The 26138-nt window shown below is 39.4% G+C and overlaps 1 protein-coding gene across 6 annotated transcripts in view; it reads right to left on the bottom strand.

The window, feature by feature from the left end:
• SMARCAD1 (SNF2 related chromatin remodeling ATPase with DExD box 1) overlaps nucleotides 1-26138 on the bottom strand; it is a 90664-nt gene that overhangs the window by 45248 nt on the left and 19278 nt on the right. For 4 of the 6 annotated variants that reach the window (XM_086406554.1, XM_086406556.1, XM_086406555.1 and 1 more), the window contains exons 3-5: nucleotides 19438-19615; nucleotides 5939-6110; nucleotides 2918-2984 (exon numbers count right to left, since the gene is read on the bottom strand). In XM_086406554.1, the coding sequence (XP_086262680.1) occupies nucleotides 2918-2984; nucleotides 5939-6110; nucleotides 19438-19615 (417 nt within the window). Of the gene's footprint in view, nucleotides 1-2917; nucleotides 2985-5938; nucleotides 6111-8161; nucleotides 9694-19437; nucleotides 19616-26138 lie in introns of those variants that run through there. The other 2 variants (XM_086406558.1, XM_086406559.1) reach the window with 2 other exon arrangements.

The following is a 26138-nucleotide window of genomic DNA, read 5'->3' as shown; positions in this document are numbered from 1 at the left end:
TCACGGAGCTTGCTCAAACTCATGTTCATCAAGTCGGTGACGCCACTCAACTATCTCATCCTCTGTCGTTCCCTTCTCCTTCCACCTTCAATCTTTCCCAGCATCAGGGTCTTTTCTAATGAGTCAGTTCTTTGCATCAGGTAGCCAAAGTATTGGAGCTTCAGCATCATCCTTAGCAATGAATATTCAGGACAGATTTCCTTTAGGATGGACTGGTTGGATCTCCTTGCAGTCCAAGGGACTCTCAAGACCACAGTTCAAAAGCATCAATTCTTTGGCGCTCAGCTTTATGATCCAACTCTCACATCTTTACATGACTAATGGAAAAACCATAGCTTTGACTAGAGATCTTTGTTGACAAAGTAATCTCTCTGCTTTTTAATATGCTGTCTAGGTTGGTCATAGCTTTTCTTCCAAGGAGCAAGCGTCTTTTAATTTCATGGCTGCAATCACCATCTGCAGTGATTTTGGAGCCCAGGAAAATAAAAGTCTTACTGTTTCCATTGTTTCCCCATCTGTTCGCCATGAAGTGATGGGACCGAATGCCATGATTTTAGTTTTCTGAATGCTGAGTTTTAAGCCAGCATTTTTGCTCTACTCTTCACTTTCATCAAGAGGCTCCTTAGTTCCTCTTCGCCTTCTGTCATAAGGGTGGTGTCATCTGCATATCTGAGGTTATTGATATTTCCCACAATCTTGATTTCAGCTTGTGCTTCATCCAACCTGGCATTTTGCATGATATACTCCACATATAAGTTAAATAAGCAGGATGACAATATACAGCCTTGACATACTCCTTTTCCAATTTGGAACCAGTCTGTTGTTCCATATCCGGTTTTAACTGTTGCTTCTTGACCTGCATACAGATTTCTCAGGAGGCAGTTAAGGGAGTCTGGGATTCCTATCTCTTTCAGAATTTTCCACAGTTTGTTGTGATCTACACAGTCAAAGGTTTTAGCATAGTCAATAAAACAGAAGTATATATTTACTGGAATTCTTTTGTTTTCTCTATGATCCAACAGATGTTGGCAATTTGGTCTCTGAATTCTCTGCCTTTTCTAAATCCAGCTTGAACATCTGCAAGTTCTTGGCTCGTACCGTTGAAGCCTCGCTTGGAGAGTTTTGAGCATTACCTTGCTAGCATGTGAGGTGAATGCAATTGTGAAGCAGTTTGAACAATCTTTGGCATTGCCGTTCTTTGGTACTGGAATGAAAACTGACCTTTTCCAGTCCTGTGGCCACTGATAAGTTCTCCAATTTTGCTGCCATATTGAGTGTGGCACTTTCACAGCATCATCTTTTAGGATTTGAAATAGCTCAGCTGGAATTCCATCACCTTCACTAGCTTTGTTCGTAGTGATGCTACCTAAAGCCCACTTGACTTTGGACTCCAGGATGTCTGGCTCTAGGTGAGTGATCACACCATCGTGATTATCTGAGTAGTGAAGATCTTTTTTGTACAGTTCTTCTGTGTATTCTTGCCACCTTTTCTTAGTATCTTCTGCTTCTGTTAGGTCCATATTGTTTCTGTCCTTTATTGTGACCATCTTTGCATAACATGTTCCCTTGGTATTCTCTATTTTCTTGAAGAGATCTCTAGTTTTTTCCATTCTATTCTTTTCCTCTATTTCTTTGCACTGATCAGTTAGGAAAGCTTTCTTATCTCTCCCTGCTATTCTTCGGAACTCCACATTCAGATGGGTTTAGCTTTCCTTTTCTCCTTTGCTTCTGTTCTTTTCTCAGTTATTTGTTAAGTCCTCCTCAGACAACTATTTTGCCTTTTGCATTTCTTTTTCTTGGGGATGGTTTTGATCACTGCCTCCTGTACAATGTCACGAACCTCCGTCCATAGTTCTTCAGGCACTCTATCACATCTAATCCCTTGAATCTATTTGTCACTTCCACTGTATAATCCTAAGGGATTTGATTTAGATCATACCTGAATGGGCTAATGGTTTTCCCTAGTTTATTCAATTTAAGTCTGAATTTGGCATTAGGAAGTTCATGATCTGAGCCACAGTCAGCTCTTGGTCTTGTTTTTGCTGACTGTGTAGAGTTTCTCCATCTTTGGCTGAAAAGAATATAATCAGTCTGACTTTGGTATTGATCATCTGGTGATGTTTATGTGTAGAGAAACAATAAATTAATCCTACTGGTGTCAGAGAGGAATGTTATGGAGGTATTTTGTAATTAGATAAATTTTGATTGTAACGACAAGTTATCCAAGATAAATGATCAAATGACTTTTCTTAAAAATGCAAACCAATACTATATTTTGTATTCTAATGATTATATATAGTATTTAGGCTTGCTTTCATTTCTTATTTAGTAGTGGGATTATAGGTTAGTTTTACTTGCTCGGTACATACACACAAAAAAAAATCTAGGCAGCATTTACTGAAAAAAATTGGAGGTGCTTATATAAAAATATTTATTTGGTATTCTAAAAGCGGACTATAGTATAAATGTTTAGTACACAAAGGAATGCTAATTACAAGCTAGGATTTCCTTAAGTTCCTGACTCTCATTTAGAGAAGTAAAACTACAATGAATTAGAAAGGACACTTATTAAAGAACATATATCTCCCAAAACTTCACTGTTAAGATATCTGATCTGCAGAGGACAAGCAAAATTACCAATGAAACTGTCCCCTCCCCTTTTTTGGGAGGGTCAAGAAAATGGAACCTAGAAAATTCAGTTTCCAGGTAAGTAAGACCTCAGGTAAGTTAGTCAGTTAACCTTCTTATTTTTTTAAACCTTCTTAATCTTCACTGTTTTCATCTAAAACCCCTGAAGCTATTAATACTTCCTAAGGTTCCTGTAAGAATTCATGGAGAAGCTTGGTAAACTGATGAGCAATAAAAATGAGAAGATATGTATTATCTTCAACATGGCTTGAAACGAAGTCAGGCATACCTGCATCACCGAACATCAGCAAGGCAGCAGCAATTGCTCCATCCATAGTGCTTGTTGAGTCAATCAACTAACAAAATGAGAAAAGATTGTTTTAAAAACAATACTTTAAGAATTATTTTACAAACTTACCAAATATTTAAATATATTAAATATATAAACCAATATATTAAATATACAAGTAGAGAAATAGCTACATAATAGCTTAATTTCAGTAAGTCAGATGATAAATTTTCAGAATATCTGGTTTGTCTAAAAAGTCTAAATTTATCTATCTTAAAATGTATTTAATGGATTTACTTATCACCATTATAAAAGAAAAAATAAAACATAGTCAAATATGTACAGTACACTCAAGGTTTTTGTTATTTTAATTGTAAGACTGGGCCTTGAAGTCTCAAAAACTTCCTACCTATGAGTGAGTTCAGGTACTGGGTGGGTGGGGGTGTGTGTGTGTGTGAGAGAGAGAGAAAGGGAGGGAAAGGAAGAGAGGGAGAGGGGAAGGAAGGGAGGGAGGGAAGGAAGGACAGGCACTGATAGGCATTTAAAATAAACTCTGGAATTATTTTTTAAATCTAGTACTTCTCGAGAGGGATAAAGGACTCTTGAAATATGCTCTATTTCTAAATTGCTAAAAACTAAATTGCTTGAATTTACTCAAGAACATATTAATAGATGGCTTACATAATTCACACTTTCAGATTTCAGAACTCCCATACTTTCTCTTGCCGTAGTTTCCTGTACTTCCAATGAGTTATTTGTTTTAAAAAGATCTTAATTTTTAAAATGAGCTATTTTTGCATTAAATTAAAAGCCTCAAAACAAAAAAATAATGCTCTTTTCTATACTAGTTTTCTTCCTCTTGGATCCTCCAATATCTTGTAAGCCTTTCCTCATTTTCAAAATAGACAAAGCATATTCTTATCAAGTGTAGGACTAAGTTTATATTTCATAGCTCCTTGAATTATTTTATATGGGTCTAAAAGCCTCTGAAGAGTAATTTATAAATGTTATCTTTAAATCTTTTAAAATGATGGGAGATCACTTGAAATCCAGATTACTTCCAGGGAGTGCTTTGCTTTGGAGCAAGTGTTATGCTAAATTCCCCAAATTTCAAATACTAGTGAAACAGACACACAAAGTTCATGTAGCAATTCAACTTTACCACTGTAATTATAAAATTAGAGATAAATGCTTCTATAGGGAATAAATCCCCTTGAACTACACGAAAAACTGGCACTCAAGCTAAAGTATTTTTAAACTGCGATTTATGTTGACTATTTTAATACTCCACCATGTTTATTCTGTTGAAAGTTCTTTCCAATACTTTCAGTGTTGCTACTAGTGGCTACGTTCTTTCCTTCTTTTCCTATGGGAAAAAAACCCATCAGGAAGCAAGTAACACTACTTGCAGGGGAAAAGTAGACTCAAGATACCATTCAAGTTTCACTGAGCTAACAGTAGAAAGGTTATCAGAATAATTTGGGAAAAAAGAAAGATTCATATTAAATATATCAGAGAACAAAGGAAATAATATAAACTTAAAAGAGTTCAAACTAGCAGGCCTAGATCACTTCTATTTCAGGCATGTTTTGTTTGACTTGAATGGTATTTCTGGTTTTGTCTTTCTTTAAATTAGTTACTATAAAAAGGAATGAAATATGATACAACATGAATGAACTTCAAAGCTGTATACTGAGCACAGAAAGTCAGTTATAAAAGATCACACTGGGATTTTCCTGGTGGTCCAGGGGTTAAGACTGTGCTTCCACTGCAGGAGGCACTGGTCCAATCCCTCCTTGGGGAAACAAAGGTCCTAAATGCTATACGATCAAAAAAGAGAAAAAACATGTACGGTAATGTTCCCACTGATATGAAATGTCCAGAATAGGCAAGTCTATAGAGACAGAGATTAGTGGTTGGCCAGGGAACGGAGATGGGGAGTGACTGCTAATAGGTACAAGGTTTCTTTTTGGAACGATTAAAATGTTTTAAAATTAGATTATGGTGATGGTTGTACAACTCTGTAAATACGCTAAAATCCAAAAAATCAGGTGATCTTTACAGATTTAAACTATATCTCAATAAAGCTCTTAAGTTGATGTTCAACACCAAATAAAAATTCAGTCTTTTATTTGAAAATCTGAATTATCTGATAAAAACAGGCTGTCACTGATTTCACATGGTCATATCCTATCAAAGCGAAGCAGCAGCTACCTCTCTTAAAAAAAGAGTATGTGCCAATATCCACCGCTTCAAAGTTACCTGCCTAGACCATAGAGATATGGTGCCTTCCACACCTTAGCTTGGGGGAGTGATGCTAGGGATGGTGATGATCAAAACAAAGGTGAAAAACCTATGAACCTGTAATTAAATGATTCCCCGGAGCTCAATCAAATACTAAGTGGCAGAGCTAGGGATAAACTATTTACTAATCTTCAGAGGTTTATTCTCTACCTACAACTTAACTGAACGGTAAATTTTTATTTCCTCTTATAAAAAGAGAGCTAGATAACTGTAACAGTAAAACTACAGCCACTTGTTTTGTTTCTATAGTTCAATCAATATTTCTCAGCAAGGGTGCCACTGGCAGGACTCCTTTTCTGTTACACGGCTGTGTTCTCGGTACTGTAGCGTGTTTAGCATCCCTGGTCACAGGGCACTAAATGTGAAAAGCAACTCCTAATCATTACGGGGAAAATAAGAAGAAAAGTCTCTGGACATTTCTATGTTTCTAGTGAGAAGAGGGTTATCCCCATTTCAGAACCATCCAAACTCAAAAAACTTCACAACCTATATGAGATACAGAGACGCTCAAGTTATTTCATTACTTATAGGTGAATAAACCTCACCTACTGTAAGATTCAACAAGTAAATCTCTGGCATCTGCTTTTATTATCAAATTATCTTCAAACATAAGATATTTTTAGAAAAATGACTATCTACTGAATATAGCACTGGATACAGGAGACATTTTAAGCATCATTACAGCTGTAATAACCAATTACTAGAAAGGGGTATAACCTTAAGTAAATCACTGTCACTTCTTTGTGGAAAAAGTTCCTTCAACGTCTGAAGTTTAGCATCTTTAAGGTCTTCCAATTCCGAAAGGTCCTCCAATTCTGAAATATCATTATTGTTTCTAGTGGCCATGGTAGGAAGGCCTTGGGACTCTTCATCTTCAGATGGCTCAGAACTAAAAGTATTTTCGGAGGGGAAAAAAACAGTATTTTAATGTATTACTAATGTTATCTCATTATAGATGAATATAACTGTACATATATAATACAATACATTTGCAGTTCTTTTCAATAATAAATGTAATCTGTATCTGTTAAAGATTAAAACAAGTTGTTATTTTTTCCATTTCAGTACAGTTGTACATCTACACTGAGAAAGTCAGCATACTTTGAACATATTTCAAATTCTCTGGGCCAGGATAGAAAAGAACAGCAAAAACGTGAACCATTTTGTTAATATACTCATCCATTGCATACCCAACTTCTCTTTCCTACTTTTTTCACCTGTACCCTGAATAAAAGATGGGTGTTGTCATGTTGTTCCTGAGAAATTATCATGCATACACTAATAAAAATATAAAAGGATTTTCACAGTCTACCTAGGTGATCGAAGTGTTAAAATCAAAATGGTCCATTCAATATTAGACTGTCTACCAAGAACAAAATGTTTGTTTAGCAGACAGGGAGCATTTGTTTTACACAAGGCTTCATCCAACAGCAACTAACTTTAATCTCATTACATTTCAGTTCATATGTTTATCTTACATAAAAGACACTGTGAGCCAAATTTCATTCATGTTTCTCCCAAACAACAGAATTCATTTTGAAATTTTGATTTTCTAACACAGTAAGCATTCTGAAGATCAGAAATCAGAAGTATAACAAATGGGTAGAAGTCACAGAGATCAGAGAAAGAAATATAGTCAAGTATATTCCTAGTGCCAGAGAATGCAGACTTCGCTATGCAGCTAATTCTGTTTTTGGACAGTTCTTTTAGACACATATCCAGGACCTGTATTTTAGTAACTTCTCTTTACTTAGTTCAGCTGCACCTGTTAGGGTTCCAGTTATGACTAAGAATCTCCTGAAAACATATAAACTGGACTGTGAAGGAACAGAAGTATCCATTTTAACAAACTTCTGGGTTGACTTCTTGAATCTTGCTCTGAAAAACTGCTCTAAAGTAACAAGGTTAAATAAATCTCTTCCTTTAATGAAGACAATTACACATATCTCCCTTTCCATTACACCCAGATTTCTCATTCCTTACATATTCAACTCTAAATTTTCACCCTGACTTACTACATTCACACTTCCTAACTGGTTTCTGCCTCTGAGTTCACTGAGAAAATGAAGCTTTCACGTTGGAATCCTTTTACAATTTTCACACTGATCACACTAGTGATCAGATTCATCACCATTCTGTGGGACAAACTCATGTGTCTCTTGATGTAGGAAGTTTTCAGGCTGACAGTGAATCTTATCAAGCCTTCGACTTAATGTCAATTTATAGGAGATAGAAAAGATAGAGCAATAAATTCAAGTCAATCATGAAGAAGCAACCAGAAAAAGTCTATTTTGTCTAGAAGACTCTATTTCTTCAGTAAGTTGAAGTACTTTAAAAAGAGAGGAGAGGAGTGTACTATTTTAAGATCCAAGTATAGGTAATTAAGAGTCATGACACTCAAATGTTTCTTATTTGGATTCTGGTTTGAAAAACTAGCTACAAAACACATGAAACCTAAATATAAACTGGGAATTACACGATGTAGAGAACTGATAGTAGTATTTATGTAAGTGGGATATAGAGCAAGTACTAAGGGGACGAGTGTTCGGGTATCTATTATTCATTTTAAAATACTTCAGCTAATAATAATAAACAAAATAATGCAACAGGAAAATAGTAACAATTGTTAAATGTAGGTGGCATATATATGTTCATTATCTATCATTTTCCAATATGAATAAAGCTTTAAAAATAAAAGAAAAAATCTACAAGAACAAGAATAACCACTCTGTGTTCTTTTATCTGGTCTCAGATCAAGTTATTTATTCCTTTCCCTTTACACACACACTCAGGGCTAAGGGATTCCAGGCCTAATGCCTACAGGAATTAACTGTCTACTATGTTCTCCTCTGAATCTATCTCTTTAACTGCTTGCCTCCAAGCCTATGTATTCAAGATTGCATTTTTATTTCTTCATATCTTTTATGGTTCTCAACTTACTGTTATATATCTTCTGCTGCTGCTGCTGCTAAGTCGCTTCAGTCGTGTCCAACTCTGTGTGACCCCATAGATGGCAGCCCACCAGGCTTCCTCTTCCCTGGGATTCTCTAGGCAAGAACACTGGAGTGGGTTGCCATTTCCTTCTCCAATGCATGAAAGTGAAAAGTCAAAGTGAAGTTACTCAGTCGTGTCCGACTCTAGCGACCCCATGGACTGCAGCCTACCAGGCTCCTCCGTCAATGGGATTTTCCAGGCAAAAGTACTGGAGTGGGGTGCCATTGCCTTCTCCGTATATATCTTCTACTGTTATATAATCTTCTGCCCCATCGCCTCAGGGTAATTGTTCTAAGGGCAATAATATCCTCTATAAAGTCAAATGTGATTTAAAACAACAACAAAACCCCCAAATCGTTCATTAGTTATCTGTCCTTCTGTGGTCTCAAACACTGTTCTTTGAAAATGCAGCCCCACCCCCAACCCTCACCCATGGGTTCTGCAGTATCATTACTTCTGATTTTTCCTTTACCTCTTCAGTTCAGTCGCTCAGTCGTGTCTGACTCTTTGTGACCCCATGAATCGCAGCATGCCAGCCCTCCCTGTCCATCACCAACTCTGGGAGTTCACTCAGACTCACGTTCATCAAGTCAGTGATGCCATCTGGCCATCTCATCCTGTCGTCCCCTTCTCCTCCTGCCCCCAATCCCTCCCAGCATCAGAGTCTTTTCTAATGAGTCAACTCTTCACATGAGGTGGCCAAAGTACTGGAGTTTCAGCTTCAGCATCATTCCTTCCAAAGAAATCCCAGGGTTGATCTCCTTTAGAATGGACTGGTTGGATCTCCTTGCAGTCCAAGGAACTTTCAAGAGTCTTCTCCAACACCACAGTTCAAAAGCATCAATTCTTCGGTGCTCAGCCTTCTTCACAGTCCAACTCTCACATCCATACATGACCACAGGAAAAACCATAGCTTTGACTAGACGGACCTTTGTTGGCAAAGTAATGTCTCTGCTTTTGAATATGCTATCTAGGTTGGTCATAACTTTCCTTCTAAGGAGTACGCGTCTTTTAATTTCATGGCTACAGTCACCATCTGCAGTGATGACTGCTATTTTTTGGAGCCCAAAAAAATAAAGTCTGACACTGTTTCCCCATCTATTTCCCATGAAGTGATGGGACCGGATGCCATGATCTTCGTTTTCTGAATGTTGAGCTTTCAGCCAACTTTTTCACTCTCCACTTTCACTTTCATCAAGAGGTTTTTTAGTTCCTCTTCACTTTCTGCCATAAGGGTGGTGTCACCTGTCTTTAATCTGTATAGAAGGCTTTCTTCCTTTTTTTTACCTTTTTGAACTCCAGTATTATCTAGGATTCCAAGGTGGACTCAAGAGCCTAGGAAGAAATGTCAGTAACCTCAGATATGCAGATGACACCACCCTTATGGCAGAAAGTGAAGAAGAACTAAAGAGCCTCTTGATGAAGTGAATGAGGAGAATGAGAAAGTTGGCCTAAAGCTCAACATTCAGAAAACTAAGATCATGACATCCAGTCCCATCACTTCATGGCAAATAGATGGGGAAACAGCAGAAATAGCATCTGACTTTATTTTTTCAGGCTCTAAAATCACTGCAGATGGTGACTGCAGCCATGAAATTAAGACGCTTACTCCTTGGGGAAAAAAGTTATGACCAACCTAGACAGCATATTAAAAAGCAGAGACATCACTTTGCTAACAAAGGTGTGTCCAGTCAAAGTTATGGTTTTTCCAGTAGTCATGTACAGATGTGAGAATTGGACTATAAACAAAGTTGAGGGCCGAAAAATAGTTTCTTTTGAACTGTGGTGTTGGAGAAGACTCTTTAAAGTCCCTTGGACTACAAGGAGATCCAACCAGTCCATCCTAAAGGAGATCAGTCCTGGGTGTTCATTGGAAGGACTAATGGTTGAAGCTGAAACTCCAACACTTTGACCACCTGATGGGAAGAGCTGACTCATTGGCAAAGACTCTGATGCTGGGAAAGATTGAGGGCATGAGAAGAAGGGGACGACAGAGGATGAGATGGTGGGATGGCACCACCGACTCAATGGACTTGGGTTTTGGTAGACTCCAGCAGTTGCTGATGGACAGGGAGGCCTGGCATGCTGCAGTTCATGGGGTCGCAAAGATCCGACTAAGCGACTGAACTGACTGATTACCTAGGATTCTACCTTCAGCTCCTTGTTATCTATTATGTTTCCTGAGATACTTCCACCAATTGTCAGAGTTTCTACTATCTCTATCAGTTCAGTTCAGTCTCTCAATTGTATCCAACTTTTTGCGACCCCAAGAACCGCAGCACGCCAGGCATCCCTGTCCATCACCAACTCCCGGAGTTTACATAAACTCATGTCCATTGATCGGTGATGCCATCCAGCCACCTCATGCTTTGTCTTCCCCTTCTCCTCCCACCTTAAATCTTTCCCAGCATCAGGCTCTTTTCAAATAGGTCAGCTCTTTGCATCAGGTGGCCAAAGTATTGAAGTTTCAGCTTGAACATCAGTCCTTCCAAAGAATATTTACGACTGATTTCCTTTAGGACAGACTGGTTGGATCTCCTTTAATTGCAAAAGAATCTCAAAGAGTCTTCTTCATTATCACAATTCAAAAGCATCAATTCTTTGGCACTCATCATTCTTTATACCCCAACTCTTACATCCACATATGACTCCTGGAAAAACCACAGCCTTGACTAGATGGACCTTTGTTGGCAAAGTAATGTCTGCCTTTTAGTATGCTGTCTAGGTTGGTCATAACTTTTTCCCCAAGGAGTAAGCATCTTTTAATTTCATGGCTGCAGTCACCATCTGCAGTGATTTTGGAGCCCCCCAAAATAAAGTCTGCCACTGTTTCTGCATCTATTTGCCATTAAGTGATGGGACTGGATGCCATGATCTTAGTTTTCTGAATGTTGAGCTTTAAGCCAACTTTTCCACTCTCCTCTTTCACTTTTATCAAGAGGCTCTTTAGTTTTTTGCTTTCTGCCATAAGGGTGGTGTTATCTGCATATCTGAGGTTATTGATATTTCTCCTGGCAATCTTGATTCCAGTTTGTGCTTCATCCAGCCTAGCGTTTCTCATTATGTACTCTGCATATAATTTAAATAAGCAGGGTGACAATATACAGCCTTGACGTACTCCTTTCCCAATTTGGAACCAGTCCATTGTTTCATATCCAGTTTTAACTGTTGCTTCTTGACCTGCATACAGATTTCTCAAGAGGCAGGTCAGGTGGTCTGGTATTCCCATCTCTTTCAGAATTTTCTAGTTTATTATGATTCACACAGTCAAAAGGTTTGACATAGTCAATAAAGCAGAAATAGATTTTTTTTGGAACTCTCTTGCATTTTCGATGATCCAGCAGATGTTGGCAATTTGACCTCTGGTTCCTCTGTATTTTCTAAAACCAGCCTGAACGTCTGGAATTTCATAGTTCATGTATTTCTGAAGCCTGGCTTGGAGAATTTTGAGCATTTCTTTACTAGCGTGTGAGATGAGTACAACTGTGTGGTAGTTTGCGCGTTCTTTGGCATTGCCTTTCTTTGGGATTGGAATGAAAACTGACCTTTTCCAGTCCTGTAGCAGTGAGCCACTGCTGAGTTTTCCAAATTTGCTGACATATTGAGTGCAGCACTTTCACAGCATCACCTTTTAGGATATGAAATAGCTCAACTGGAATTCCATCACCGCCACTAGCTTTGTTCATAGTGATGCTTCCTAAGGCCCACTTGACTTTACATTCCAGAACGTCTGGCTCTAGATGAGTGATCACACCATCGTCATTATCTGGGCTGTGAAGATCTTTTTTGTACATGTCTTTTGTGTATTGTTGCCACCTCTTCTTAATATCTTCTGGTTCTGTTAGGTCCATACCGTTTCTGTCCTTCATTGAGCACATCTTTGCATGAAATGTTCCCTTGGTATCTCTAATTTTCTTGAAGAGATCTCTAGTCTTTCCCATTCTATTGTTCCTATATTTCTTTGCACTGATCACCAAGGAAGCCTTTCTTATCCCTCCTTACTGTTCTCTGGAATTCTGCATTCAAATGGGTATATCTTTCCTTTCCTCTTTGTTTTTCACTTCTCTTCTTTTACAGGCCTCCTCAGACAGCGATTTTACTTTTTTGCATTTGTTTTTCTTGGGGATGGTCTTGAACCCAGTCTCCTGTACAAAGTCAGGAGTGCCTGTAGTTCATCAGGCACTATGTCTATCAGATCTAGTCCCTTAAATCCCATAGGTCCACCCATGAACAGAAAATTGCATTAAAGATTTACTGAACATGGCCCCACCCATCAGAAAAAGACCCATTTTCAGGAAGCTTCCATAAGCCTCTTATCCTTCTCCAGAAGAAGGCAGACAGACTGAAAACCATAATCACAGAAAACTAACCAATCTAATCACATGGACCACAGCCTTGTCTAACTCAATGAAACCATGAGCCATACCACGCAGGGCCACCCAAGACGGACGGGTCATGGCAGAAAGTTCTGATAAAATGTGGTCCACAAGAGAAGGGAATGGCAAACCACTTCAGTATTCTTGCCTTGAGAACCCCATGAACAGTACGAAAAGGCAAAAAGATAGGACACTAAAAGATGAACTCCCCAGGTTGGTAGGTGCCCAACATGCTGCTAGATATCAGTGGAGAAATAACTCCAGAAAGAATGAAGAGACGGAGCCAAAGCAAAAAGAACACCCAGCTGTGGATGTAACTGGTGATGGAAGCAAGGTCCGATGCTGTAAAGAGCAATACTGCATAGGAACCTGGAATGTTAGGTTCATGAATCACAGCAAATTGGAAGTGGTCAAACAGGAGATGACAAAAGTGAATACTGACATTTTAGGAATCAGTGAACTAAAATGGACTGTTGGGTGAATAACTCAGATGACCATTATATCTACTACTGTGGGCAAGAATCCCTTAGAAGAAATGGAGTAGCCATCATAGTCAACGAGTCTGCAATGCAGTACTTGGATGCAATCTCAAAAACAACAGAATGATCTCTGTTCATTTCCAAGGCAAATCATTCAATATCATAGCAATCCAAGTCTGTGCCCTGACCAGTAATGGTGAAGAAGCTAAAGTTAAATGGTTCTATGAAGACCTTCGAGACCTTTTAGAACTAACACCCCAAAAACATGTCCTTTTCATTATGCAAAAGTAGGAAGTCAAGAAATATCTGGAGTAACACCAGGTAAATCTGGCCTTGGAGTACAGGATGAAGCAGGTCAAAGGCTAACAGAGTTTTGCCGAGAATGTACTAGTCATAGCAAACACCTTCTTCCAACAACACAAGAGAAGACTCTACACATGGACATCACCAGATGGTCAACACTGAAATCAGGTTGATTATACCCTTTGCAGCCAAAGATGGAGAAGTTTTATACAGTCAGCAAAAGCAAGACTGGGAGCTGACTGTGGCTCAGATCATGAACTCCTTATTGCCAAATTAGACTTAAATTGAATAAACTAGGGACAACCACTAGATCATTCAGGTATAACCTAAATCACATCTCTTATGATTATACAGTGGAAGTGAGAAATAGATTTAAGGGACTAGATAGAATGACTGATGAACTATGGACGGAGGTTAGCAACACTGTACAGGAGACAGGGAGCAAGACCATACCTAAGAAATAAAATTATCTCTATCTGTGGTTCTCAAAAGGGAGGCAATTTCCCTTAGAGGACATGTGACAGTGGCTGGAGACATTTTTGATTGTCTTGCCTAGCGAGGTGCTACTGGCATTTAACTGGTAGAGGTCAGGGATTCTGTTAAACATTCTACAACATACACAGCAGCCCCTCAGAACAAAGAACTACCTGGCGCAAAGTGTCAGCAGTGTCAAGGTTAAGAAACCCTGATAATTAAAAAGGCCCATATATTGATTGTAACTGATTGTAACTATGGAAAACAGTGTTGTGAAAAACAATAAAGATTTTTATGAGCTGACATGATTTCCAGGATATATATCATGTATGACAGAGGATGAGATGGTTGGATGGCATCACCGACTCAATGGACATGAGTTTGAGCAAGGTCCAGGAGTTGGTGGACAGGGAAGCCCGGCGTGCTACAGTCCATGGGATCACAGTCGGACATGACTGAGAGACTGAACTGAAGTTAATAAAACAAAGAATAAATGTACACATACATCTATACATACACATTATTTATTCATAGACAGCACAAGATAGAGTGCTAACTTCTGTGTAGCAAAGAAGAAAAAAGACACATGAAAGAGAAACAAAGTATGACAAAAAACTAACTGGTTAGTTCTGAGGTGGGAGGAGGAAGAGGCTGGTAGAGAAGGGACAGGAAGTTACTACTTCTCTGTGCTTAGATGCTCAGTCATGTCCGACTCTTTGTAACCCCACGGACTGCAGCCTGCCAGGCTCCTCTGTCCATGGGATTTTCCAGGCAAGGATATTGGAGTGGGTTGCCATTTCCTACTTTAATTATTCTCTAAGCACATTCTATGTAGAGTTTTGATTTTTGGAACCATGTCAATATTTTAAATATTTGAAGGTAAAAAATTTTTTTAAAAGGGACAATGGAAAAAAAACCGTAAAAGGAATACAAACAAAAATTAACATACTGAACTACACTTGAAGTGAATAACAAAGAAAATTTTCAATAAATAATCTAAGTACTGTAACCATACACCTTCACCTAAAGACAACATAAAACTTATGAACAAATCTTAAACTCTTAGTGGGCTTTACAGTCAAGCAGTATGACAACAGCAATTCTGAAACTATTATACGTGTACTGGGTGACTGAACAAATTAGCAAATATAATGATACTGGTGGAAGCAGAGTTCTCACTATCAGAGAAGGAAATACAGAGGAAAGGCAAGGAAGAGTCTTACAGTATTAGGTCAGAATAAAATATATTATCACAAACTTACGATTTTAAAAGCAACAATAACAAAAACCCCACAACATTCTCTCTCATATCCTAGCCCATTCTTGCTGAAAGGGCAATGACAATCCCGTTTCACCTAACAGCAAAGAAAGAACACACTTCACTCCCAGATTGCCAAATGCCATTCCTTTAAAAAGGTGCTACTTGAAGAAATGGCAAATTCTAATTTCAGGCTTGAGAATTCAACTTAAGCCCATCAATTAGGAGAGAACAAAAGAGAACAAACAAAACTCTACGGAGAGAAGGGTAAACTCTCTTATGCATTGTTGAAAAATTGATAAACTAATCTATGGTATCAGTCAGTTTAGTTGCTCAGTCATTTCTGACTCATTGTAACCCCATGGACTGCAGCACACCAGGCTTCCCTGTCCATCAACAACTCCTGGAGCTTACTCAAAGTGATGTTCATCAAGTCAGTGATGCCATCCAACCATCTCATCCTGTGTCATCCCTTTCTCCTCCTGCCTTCGATCTTTCCCAGCATCAGGGTCTCTTCCAATGAATCAGTTCTTCACATCAGGTGGCCTAAGTACTGGAGTTTCAGCTTTAGCTTAAGTCTTTCCAATGCATATTCAGGACTCATTTCCTTTAGGATTGACTGGTTTGATCTTCTTGCAGTCCAAGGGACTCTCAAGAGTCTTCTCCAACACCCCACTTCAAAAGCATCAATTCTTGGGTGCATTAGGGGTGTAGAAATTGAAAAAATCAAAGTGTCAGTCACTCAGTCATGTTTGACTCTTTGCAACCCCATGGACAGTAGTCTGCCAGGCTCCTCTGTCCATGACAAGAATATTGGAGTGGGGTGCCATTCCCTTCTTCAGGGTATCTTCCTGACCCAGGAATCGAAACTGGGTCTCTCGCATTGCAGGCAGATTCTTTCCTGTCTGAGCCACAGGGAAGCCATGTAGAAAGTGAGAGACATCCTAAAAAACCTGGTTTATTACCTTCACAAGTAACGAAAATCATGGGAACCAAAAAAAAGGCTGAGATAATTTCAGATTAAACCAAAGACACATGATGAACTAAACCCAATGCATGATGCTAGAGAAAATTTTATTATAGAGTACTACTCAAAATATGATTCATGGACTAACCACCTGTCCTTGAAATCAAACTGTTTGTAATCTGTCCATCAAAAGATAAGGAACTTAAATCAGAGGGAAAAACAACTACATTACTAAGCACAAAGCTTCGTTCAGCTAATTATTTTTTTTCATTACAAGACATTCTTAGTGGAGGAATGAGTACATCAATTTATATTTTAAGGGGAAACAAGTTTGATCCTTGGTCCAGGAAGATCCCATGTAATGTAGGACAGCTAAGCTCAGGCACCACAACTACTGAGCCCGTGCTCTATAGCCTGTGAGCTGCAAGCACTGAAGCCTGAGTACCCAGAGCCCATGTTTTGCAACAAGAGAAATCAATGCAATGCGCAGCCTGAGCACTACAACTGGAGTAGTCCCCACTCACTGTAACTAGAGAAAGTCCAGTGCAGGCATAAAAAAATAAATAAAAATACAATAATTCTATTATTATACGAAGGTGACAAGCAACGTGGAAAAATGTTAACAAAGGATGAATCTTTTTAAAAAGCTTGTGGAAACTGGTTTTTCTTGTAACTTTTCTGTAAATTTAAATTCTTTTCAAAATAAAAAGTAAAATTTGGAGTGCTAATGTATCAATTTTCCTCAGGATCTACCACATAGGATCATCACTATTTTTTATTTCAGAGTAAAATTCAAGACAAAGGCATGTTCACCTAAGCTTATGTACAAGAGGAAATTCATTTTAAGAGAAAGTCCTCATCTTAGCAGAGGACAGTCTTGATCTCTTGCATCACTTTCCTCACTTAGCCTCTCATCACACAACTTTTTGAGTTTTACCTCAATGACTGTTCCTTCTTAGAATCTTCTACCAGTTTCTTCTCATGTCGCTCCGTTCCTAAAATCAAGAGTTCCCCTGGCCTAAGTCCTTCAATCAAGGCATTGTCTGTATTCCAGCTATACTACAGTGTCTCTTAGTGATTTTATCTAATCGTGTGTCTTTTAATATCAAGGGCCTGCAATGCAGGAGACCCAGGTTCCATCCCTGGGTCGGGAAGATTCCCTGGAGAAAGGAATGGTAACTCACTCTGGTATTCTTGCCTGGAGAATTTCAAGGACACAGGAGCCTGGCGGGCTATAGTTCATTGGGTTGCAAAGAGTCAGACATAACTGAGCAACTAACACTGCAGTTTTCATCCTGACAACACCTAAATATACATGTGGAACCTAGACCTTTCTCCAGAACCTAATGTTACAAATCTAAATTGCCTACCTGACATGTCCACTTAGATGTCCAAGAGTCTTCTCAAACACAGCATGTCCAAGACTTAATTGCCAATCTTTCCTTCTAACGCTGTTCTCTATCACACTCAAGAGAGTACTCCTTATCCCAGTTACTGTTAACTCCATCCTTCCAGTTGCCCAGGTCAAATTATCTTAGGGTCATCCATACTCCCTTCTCTGCCGTTCCATTTGCAATCCATCAATAAAGCCTCTCTGCTCTACCTTAAGAGTATATCCAGAATCTAACTACTTCTCATTCACATCCATAGGTACGAGAATGGTCTAAGCTTCCATCCTTTTTTTTTGCCTTAGTTATTACAAAAGTATTCATGATTCTACTACCACTTCCCTATACCCTTGAAGACTTTTAAACATATTAATCAGGTCATTTTACTCCTCTGCTCAGTATGCTCCTTTAGCTCCTTTTATTCTCATTCAGAATAAAAGCCAAATAGCCTATGGGCTTATTAACTAGATAAAGTCCTTGCCCTATTCTACTCCTCACCTTGTGACCTTAGGTCCTTCACTTTCTAGCATTAGCCCTAGTCAGTCAGTTTAGTTCAGTCGCTCAGTTGTGTCCAACTCTTTGCAACCCTATGGTCTGCAGCATGCCGGCCTCCCTGTCCATCACCAACTCCTGGAGTCTACTCAAACTCATGATCATTGAGTCAGTGAAGTCATCCAACCATCCCATCTTCTGTCATCCCCTTCTCCTCCCACCCTCAATCTTTCCCAGCATCAGGGTCTTTTCAAGTCAGTTCTTCACATCAGGTAGCCAAAGTACTGGAGTTTCAGCTTCCACATCAGTCCTTCCAATGAACATCCAAGACTGATCTCCTTTAGGATGGACTGGTTGGATCTCCTTGCAGCCCAAGGGACTCTCAAGAGTCTTCTCCAACACCACAGTTGAGAAGCATCAATTCTTTGGCCCTCAGCTTTCTTTATAGTCCAATTCTCACATCCATACATGACTATTGGAAAAACCATAGCTTTGAATAGATGGACCTTTGCTGGGGAAGCAATGTCTCTGTTTTTTAATATGTTGTCTAGGTTGGTCATAGCTTTTCTTCCAAGAAGCAAGTGTCTTTTAATTTCATGGCTGCAGTCACCATATGCAGTGATTTTGGAGCCCCCCAAAATAAAGTCTGTCACTGTTGATGATGGGACCATGATGATGGGACCCACTCCTTTTCCCTAAACAGGCATAACACCACTAAAGGTCACTAAGCAGGATATTCCTAATGCCCCTCCCAGCACATTCACATCTCTGCTCAAGCAACATCTTCTTAATAAAGTCTTTTCCAACCATGTACTTTACCCTTGACCCTTAACCCTGGCCCCAAATCCTGTATCCCCTCTCCCCCCTCCCTTTGCCCATCAGATTTATTATTTGGCATATTGCATTTTTTATTTACTTACTACATTTCTATCTATCATACAAGCTCTGTACTAGCTCACTGAATGTGTCCCCAAAATGTCCAAAAATGTCAATCGGACTCAAGAACAAATCAGGAAGTAGTTACAAATGATCAAAGGTACTTGTTAAAATAAATTCCCTATCTATGGAGAATGAAAAGATTAAATATTTACTCTAACTGAACTTTTTTTCTGAAAATCAGAACCGAGGGATTTCCTGGTGGTCCATTAGTTAGGATTCAGTGCTTTTAGTGCCGTGTCCTGGGCTCAATCCCTGGTTCAGAAACTAAGAACCCGCAAGCCAACTTGTGAGGTCAAAAAAATAATAATAGAGAAAATCAGTCCAGAATCAATCAATCTCACACACATACACATAAACATGTACATACACACACACTTATGTGTTTACAGCTCTATGTTAGGAAAAAATGACCATGATGCAGTCAGGAAAAGGAAAAAAGTGGGGTGGAAATCATCAAAAATTTTCAACATAAGTTAACTTTTTCTAAAAAAAAAAAAAAGGGGGGGTTTATACATGCAAATATAATGAACCTATTAAGTTGCTTACACTATAATCACCGTGTCTTTGTTGAATTTTTTCTCTTGAACTGTACTGGAGCAATTTGGGGAAACAACATCTTCACTATCAGAAGACAAATCAATGTATTGAATCCCTCTTTGATTCTTGAAATACGATATACTTGCTTTTCTGTCATTTTCTGGAGTTTCTGGAACACTAGAATCTTCTGCAAAAGACAAAAAGCAGAAAGGCATTTTGAGCAACCTGAAAATAAGACAAATTTTGTTTGTGCAAATCTGTCTTAGCACAATCATGTGCCAAAATTCTTTAGCTTCATTCACGTTTCCATCTTAAACCAAAACTCCTCCTAATTTTTAAAGAAAAAATTAATAGTCAACCAGGGCTGGCATTAAATGATTTTCCACTTCAGAGGTTACTTACTAGCAAGACCTTAGTGGACACTGCAAAACAGCGGTTTGTATATTTCAACCCTCTTATCTCTGTGCTTTTGTTTCCTAGTACTCAGTTCTTACCTAAGACAACATGGACACTAGAGCCCAAAAGACTTGAATTTCAATCCCATCTCTCAGTCAAGTTACTTAATCTAAGTCTCAGTGTCCTCTATAAAAAAGAGATGCTAATAATCACAGGGTTAATGTGCACATAAAATTTAATTTGGAAAATTGGCACACTGTCAATATCCAACATACATTAGCTCTTATGCAAATATTGGTGTTACAGGCCAAATTATGTCCCCTCCAAAATTCCTATGCTAAAGTTCCAACCTCCATGACCTCAAGATGTAACATATTTGGAGACAGGTCCTTCATAGAAGTGACCAACTTCAAATGAGTCAGTTAGGTTAGTAACCTATGAGAGAGAGGAACCAAGGATACATGTGCATGGGGGAAAGGCAGGGTGGGCACACAGGGAGGAGGCTGAGGAGAAAGGCCTTCACAAGACACCAACCCCACCGACACCTGGATCTTAGACTTCTAGCCTCTAGATATGGGAGAAAATCAGTCTGCTCTTTATGGCACTCAGTCTGTGTTATTTTGTTATGGCAGCCCTCACTAATAAAGGCTGGAGAAGGCAATGGCAACCCGCTCCAATGTTCGTGCCTGCAGAATCCCAGGGACGGGGGAGTCTGGCGGACTGCCATCCATGGGGTCGCACAGAGTCGGACACAACTGAAGCGACTTAGCAGCAGCAGCAGCAGCACTAATAAAGTCAGCATCATTTGTTTATCCAAAGCAGGTGAGTAAAATATTCTATTGTGGTCTCCTCTCTCCAAGGGCTGAGGTTCAAAATTATTCTCCCTTATATACAGGAGGAGGAATTCCTGATTTAAGGAATTCATATTAAAGTGTCTTGGTTTAGTGAATACAGTTGTCCTGCAGTATCTGGGAGGTTTAGGGAGACTGGTTCCAGGACTTTACTGCCCACTCTCAAAATGGGGGAATGTTCAAGTCCCTTAAATAAAATGGTCCTGTAATTTCATATAACATATGCACACAGCTGTATTACTTTTAATACCTGATTCGTGTAAATTCTATGTAAAGAGTTGTAGATACACATGTGAAAGTTACACAAATAGTTGCAGTGTGTATGTGGCAGATTTGTTTTGCTATTTAGAACTTCCTGGAACTTTTCTTTCTGAATATTTCCATTGTACCTGATCTGTAGATGAGAATCCATAGATATGAGGGCCAATTAGTGATACATTTTAAAAAGGAATGATCACATGAATTTTAATTCAAAAGTACCAATTTAAAAAACAATAGCTACCATTAGCCACTATTCAGTATCAATTCCAGAAGTGAAACACATTTTCAATACTTACAATAACCCCAAGGGGACATTATATCATCATTTTATAAATAAACTAGATGCAGAGGAAGCAACTTGTCCAAAGTCATACAAGGGAAAGTATCAGACCTAAAATCCAAAACCCAGAGTCTAAATCCTGGTAAGCTAAAATTCTTGACCTTCCTGCAATTAACTGTCATAAAATGATACCAATCACTATCATAAGGCTCCTGAGTCATATTTGTAAATAACATTAACCAAGGCTTACATAACCAATCTCTTAGAGGACACAAAAAATATTTTTCTTCCTGCAATGAAGTCCCAGCAACATTCAGTTCAGTTGGTCAGTCGTGTCCGACTCTTTGCGACCCCATGAATTGCAGCACACCAGGCCTCCCTGTCCATCACCAACTCCCGGAGTTGACTCAGACTTACGTCCATCGAGTCAGTGATGCCATCCAGCCATCTCATCCTCTGTCGTCCCCTTCTCCTCCTGCCCCCAACCCCTCCCAGCATCAGAGTCTTTTCCAATGAGTCAACTCTTCACATGAGGTGGCCAAAGTACTGGAGTTTCAGCTTTAGCATCATTCCTTCCAAAGAAATCCCAGGGCTGATCTCCTTCAGAATGGACTGGTTGGATCTCCCTGCAGTCCAAGGGACTCTGAAGAGTCTTCTCCAACACCACAGTTCAAAAGCATCAATTCTTCAAGGCACTCAGCTTTCTTCACAGTCCAACTCACATCTATACATGACCAGTGGAAAACCCAGAGCCTTTACTAGATGGACCTGTGTTGGCAAAGTAATGTCTCTGCTTTTCAATATGCTATCTAGGTTGATCATAACTTTTCTTCCAAGGAGTAAGGGTCTTTTAATTTCATGGCTGTAGTCACCATGTGCAGTGATTTTCAAGCCCAAAAAAATAAAGTCTGACATGGTTTCCACTGTTTCCCCATCTATTTCCCATGAAGTGATGAGACCAGATGCCATGATCTTCGTTTTCTGAATGTTGAGCTTTAAGCCAACTTTTTCACTCTCCTCTTTCACTTTCATCAAGAGGCTTTTTAGTTCCTCTTCACTTTCTGCCATAAGGGTGGTGTCATCTGCATATCTGAGGTTATTGATATTTCTCCTGGCAATCTTGATTCCAGCTTGTGTTTCTTCCAGCCCAGCGTTTCTCATGATGTACTCTGCATATAAGTTAAATAAACAGGGTGATAATATACAGCCTTGATATACTCCTTTAATGATTTGGAACCAGTCTGTTGTTCCATGTCCAGTTCTAACTGTTGCTTCCTGACCTGCATATAGGTTTCTCAAGAGTCAGGTCAGGTGGTCTGGTATTCCCATCTCTTTCAGAATTTTCCACAGTTTAATGTGACTGTGGAGAGGTCTGACACAATGTGGTCCACTGGAAAAGGGAGTGGCAAATCACTTCAGTATTCTTACCTTGAGAACCCCATGAACAGTATGAAAAGGCAAAATGATAGGATACTGAAAGAGGAACTCCCCAGGTCACTAGGTGCCCAATATGCTACTGGAGATCAGTGGAGAAATAACTCCAGAAAGAATGAAGGGATGGAGCCAAAGCAAAAACAATACCCAGTTGTGGATGTGACTGGTGATAGAAGCAAGGTCAGATGCTGTAAAGAGCAACGTTGCATAGGAACCTGGAATGTCAGGTCCATGAATCAAGGCAAATTGGAAGTGGTCAAACAAGAGATGGCAAGAATGATCATCAACATTCTAGGAATTAGCAAACTAAAATGGACTAGAATGGGTGTATTTAACTCAGATGACCATTATATCTACTTCCGTGGGCAGGAATCCCTCAGAAGAAATGGAGTAGCAATCATGGTTGACAAAAGAGTCCAAAATGCAGTACTTGGACGCAATCTCAAAAACGACAGAATGATCTCTGTTCATTTCCAAAGCAAACCATTCAATATCACAGTAATCCAAGTCTATGTCCCAACCAGTAACGCTGAAAAAGCTGAAGTTGAACGGTTCTATGAAGACCTACAAGACCTTTTAATACTAACACCCCCAAAAGATGTCCTTTTCATTATAGGGGACTGGAATGCAAAAGTAGGAAGTCAAGAAACACCTGAAATGACAGGCAAATTTGGCCTTGGAATACGGAATGAAGCAGGGCAAAGACTAATAGAGTTTTGCCAAGAAAATGCACTGTCATAGCAAACACCCTCTTCCAACAACACAAGAGAAGACTCTACACATGGACATCACCAGATGGTCAACACCAAAATCAGACTGATTATATTCTTTGCAGCCAAAGATGGAGAAGCTCTATACAGTCAACAAAAACAAGACCAAGAGCTGACTGGCTCAGATCATGAACTCCTTATTGCCAAATTCAGACTTAAATTGAAGAAAGTAGGGAAAACCACTAGACCATTCAGGTATGACCTAAATCAAATCCCTAGCAACATTACTGAAAAGCAAATCACAAAACTGTTCAAACAGAACAATTTTATAAATGTTGAATGTATGGGGTGAAAAATCACTTTGAAAAAAAAATTTTTTTTTCAGCTATGTTTACTGCCATTTGTATGAAGACACAAATTCTGATAATTATGTAAAATAATAAAATGATAGTCTAATTCTTATCTACTAAGTATTAAAGGTACTATGGACTCTGCTTTTACACAGTGGTCCTGCTATATCACAAACCACAAATAAAACTAAAAATGTAGATCTTTATTGCATCATAAATTTAACCTAAACTTAATGCTTAAAGCTCAACATTCAGAAAACTAAGATAATGGCATCCGGTCCCATCACTTCATGGCAAATAGATGGGAATCAGTAGAAACAGTGGCTTTTATTTTTTAGGGCTCCAAAATCACAGCAGATGGTGATTGCAGCCATGAAATTAAAAGACTTACTCACTGGAAGGAAAGTTATGATCAACCTAGACAGCATATTAAGAAGCAGAGACATTACTTTGTCAACAAAGGTCCTTCTAGTCAAGGCTATGGTTTTTCGAGTAGTCATGTACAGATATGAGAGTTGTACTATAAAGAAAGCTGAGGGCCGAAGAATTGATGCTTTTGAACTGTGGTGTTGGAGAAGACTCTTGAGAGTCCCTTGGGCTGCAAGGAGATCAACCAGTCCATACTAAAGGAGATCAGTCCTGAGTGTTCATTGGAAGGACTGATGTTGAAGCTGAAACTTCAGTATTTTGGCCACCTGATACGAAGAGCTGACTCATTTGAAAAGATCCTGATGCTGGGAAAGATTGACGGTGGGAGGAGAAGGGGACGAAAGAGGATTAGGTGGTTAGATGGCATCACCGACTCAATGGACGTGAGTTTGAGCAAACTCTTGGTGATGGACAAGGAGGCCTGGTGTGCTGCGGCTCATGGGGTCACAAAAAGTCGGATACAATGAGCGACTGAACTGAATGCATATAATTTTAACAGTTCAACACTGTCCAGCTTTTTGAAAAGGGCTATGACAAAATGATTTGGATTGTCCTCTTTTCTTTAAAAAGCTTCCTTATTCAAAGTGAAGAACAAGCTTTTCAAACTAGTCTTACTGTTTGTTTGGGGGCAGCGGGGGTGGCAGGTGGTAAAAATTCTATTAGTGAGTAGTAGGAGCACTAGAGTTTCTTGAACTGATTATATATTCATCTTTTCTTTAATCTTCTCCTCTGATCTTCCCAATCCAGGAATCGAATCCAGGCCTCTCACACTGCAGGCAGATTCTTTCCCATCTGAGCCACCAGGGAAGCCCAAGAATACTGGAGTGGGTAGCCTATCCCTTTTCCAGGGGAACTTCCCAACCCAGAAATCAAACCAGGACCTCCTGGATTGCATGCAGATTCTTTACCAGCTGAGCTACCAGGGAAACCCTACTTATTATATACAGATTATAATACAAAATAGATGGTGAGGACATAATTTTAAAATTCACATTCAATATGCTTCATTAATAAGGTAGGAAAAAAAGCTGGGCTTTCTTATGGGTTTCCCTTGTGGCTCAGCTGGTAAAGAATCCACCTGCAATGCAGGAGACCTGGGTTTGATACCTGGGTTGGGAAGATCCCTTGGAGAAGGCAAAGGCTACCCACTCCAGTATTCTGGCCTGGAGAATTCCATTAACTATATACTCCAGGGGTTGCAAAGAGTCAGACATGACTAAGTGACTTTCACTTTACTCTCTTATAGGTACTGAATTATTAAGAGCTTTTACTGGATATGCAACGTTCACCATCAAAAAATATACATTAGATTGGTTCAAGAGAGTAGAGTAGAATGACACATGTTCATCTCCTCCTGCAAGAGCACCAAGATTGCAATTGGTTGTTGAACAACTATTAAAAGGAGGACGCTGGAGCCCACCAAAAAAAGATACCCCAGACCAAAGACAAAGAAGCTGCAAGGAGATAGAAGGAGGGGGCGCAAGCACAATAAAATCAAATCCCATATTCACCAGGTGAGTAACCCACAATCTGGAGGACAATAATACCAAAGAAGTTCTCCCACTATTGTGAAGGTTCTGAGTCCCATGTCAGGCTTCCCAACCTGGGGATCTGGTAAAGGGACTGGGAATCCCCAGGAATTCTGACTTTGAAGGCCAGCAGGATTTGATTATAGGACTTCCACAGGACTGGGGGTAACAGACTTCGCTCTTGGAGGGCACAAACAAAATCTTGAGAGTATCAAGATTCAGGCACAAGGAGCAGTGATTCCACAGGAGACTGAACTAGACCTACCTGCTACTGTTGGAAGGTCTCCTGTGGAAGCATGGGTTGGCAACGGATGGCCGCAGGGACAAAGGCACTGGCAGTAGCAGTCCTGGAAGGTGCCCCTTAGGATAAGCCCTCTTGAAGGTTGCCATTAACCCTACCATAAAGCCCACAGACCCCAGGGCTGAGTCGTCTCAGGCTAAATAACTAACAGGGAGGAAGCACAACCCCA

This window comes from Bos grunniens, chromosome 6, assembly GCF_055505025.1.
Source record: "Bos grunniens cultivar Pamir isolate PY7600 chromosome 6, Bosgru_T2T1.0, whole genome shotgun sequence".
NCBI lineage: Eukaryota > Metazoa > Chordata > Mammalia > Artiodactyla > Bovidae > Bos > Bos grunniens.
Note: the sequence above shows the minus strand (reverse complement) of the source record. Positions and strands in the feature narration are given on the sequence as shown.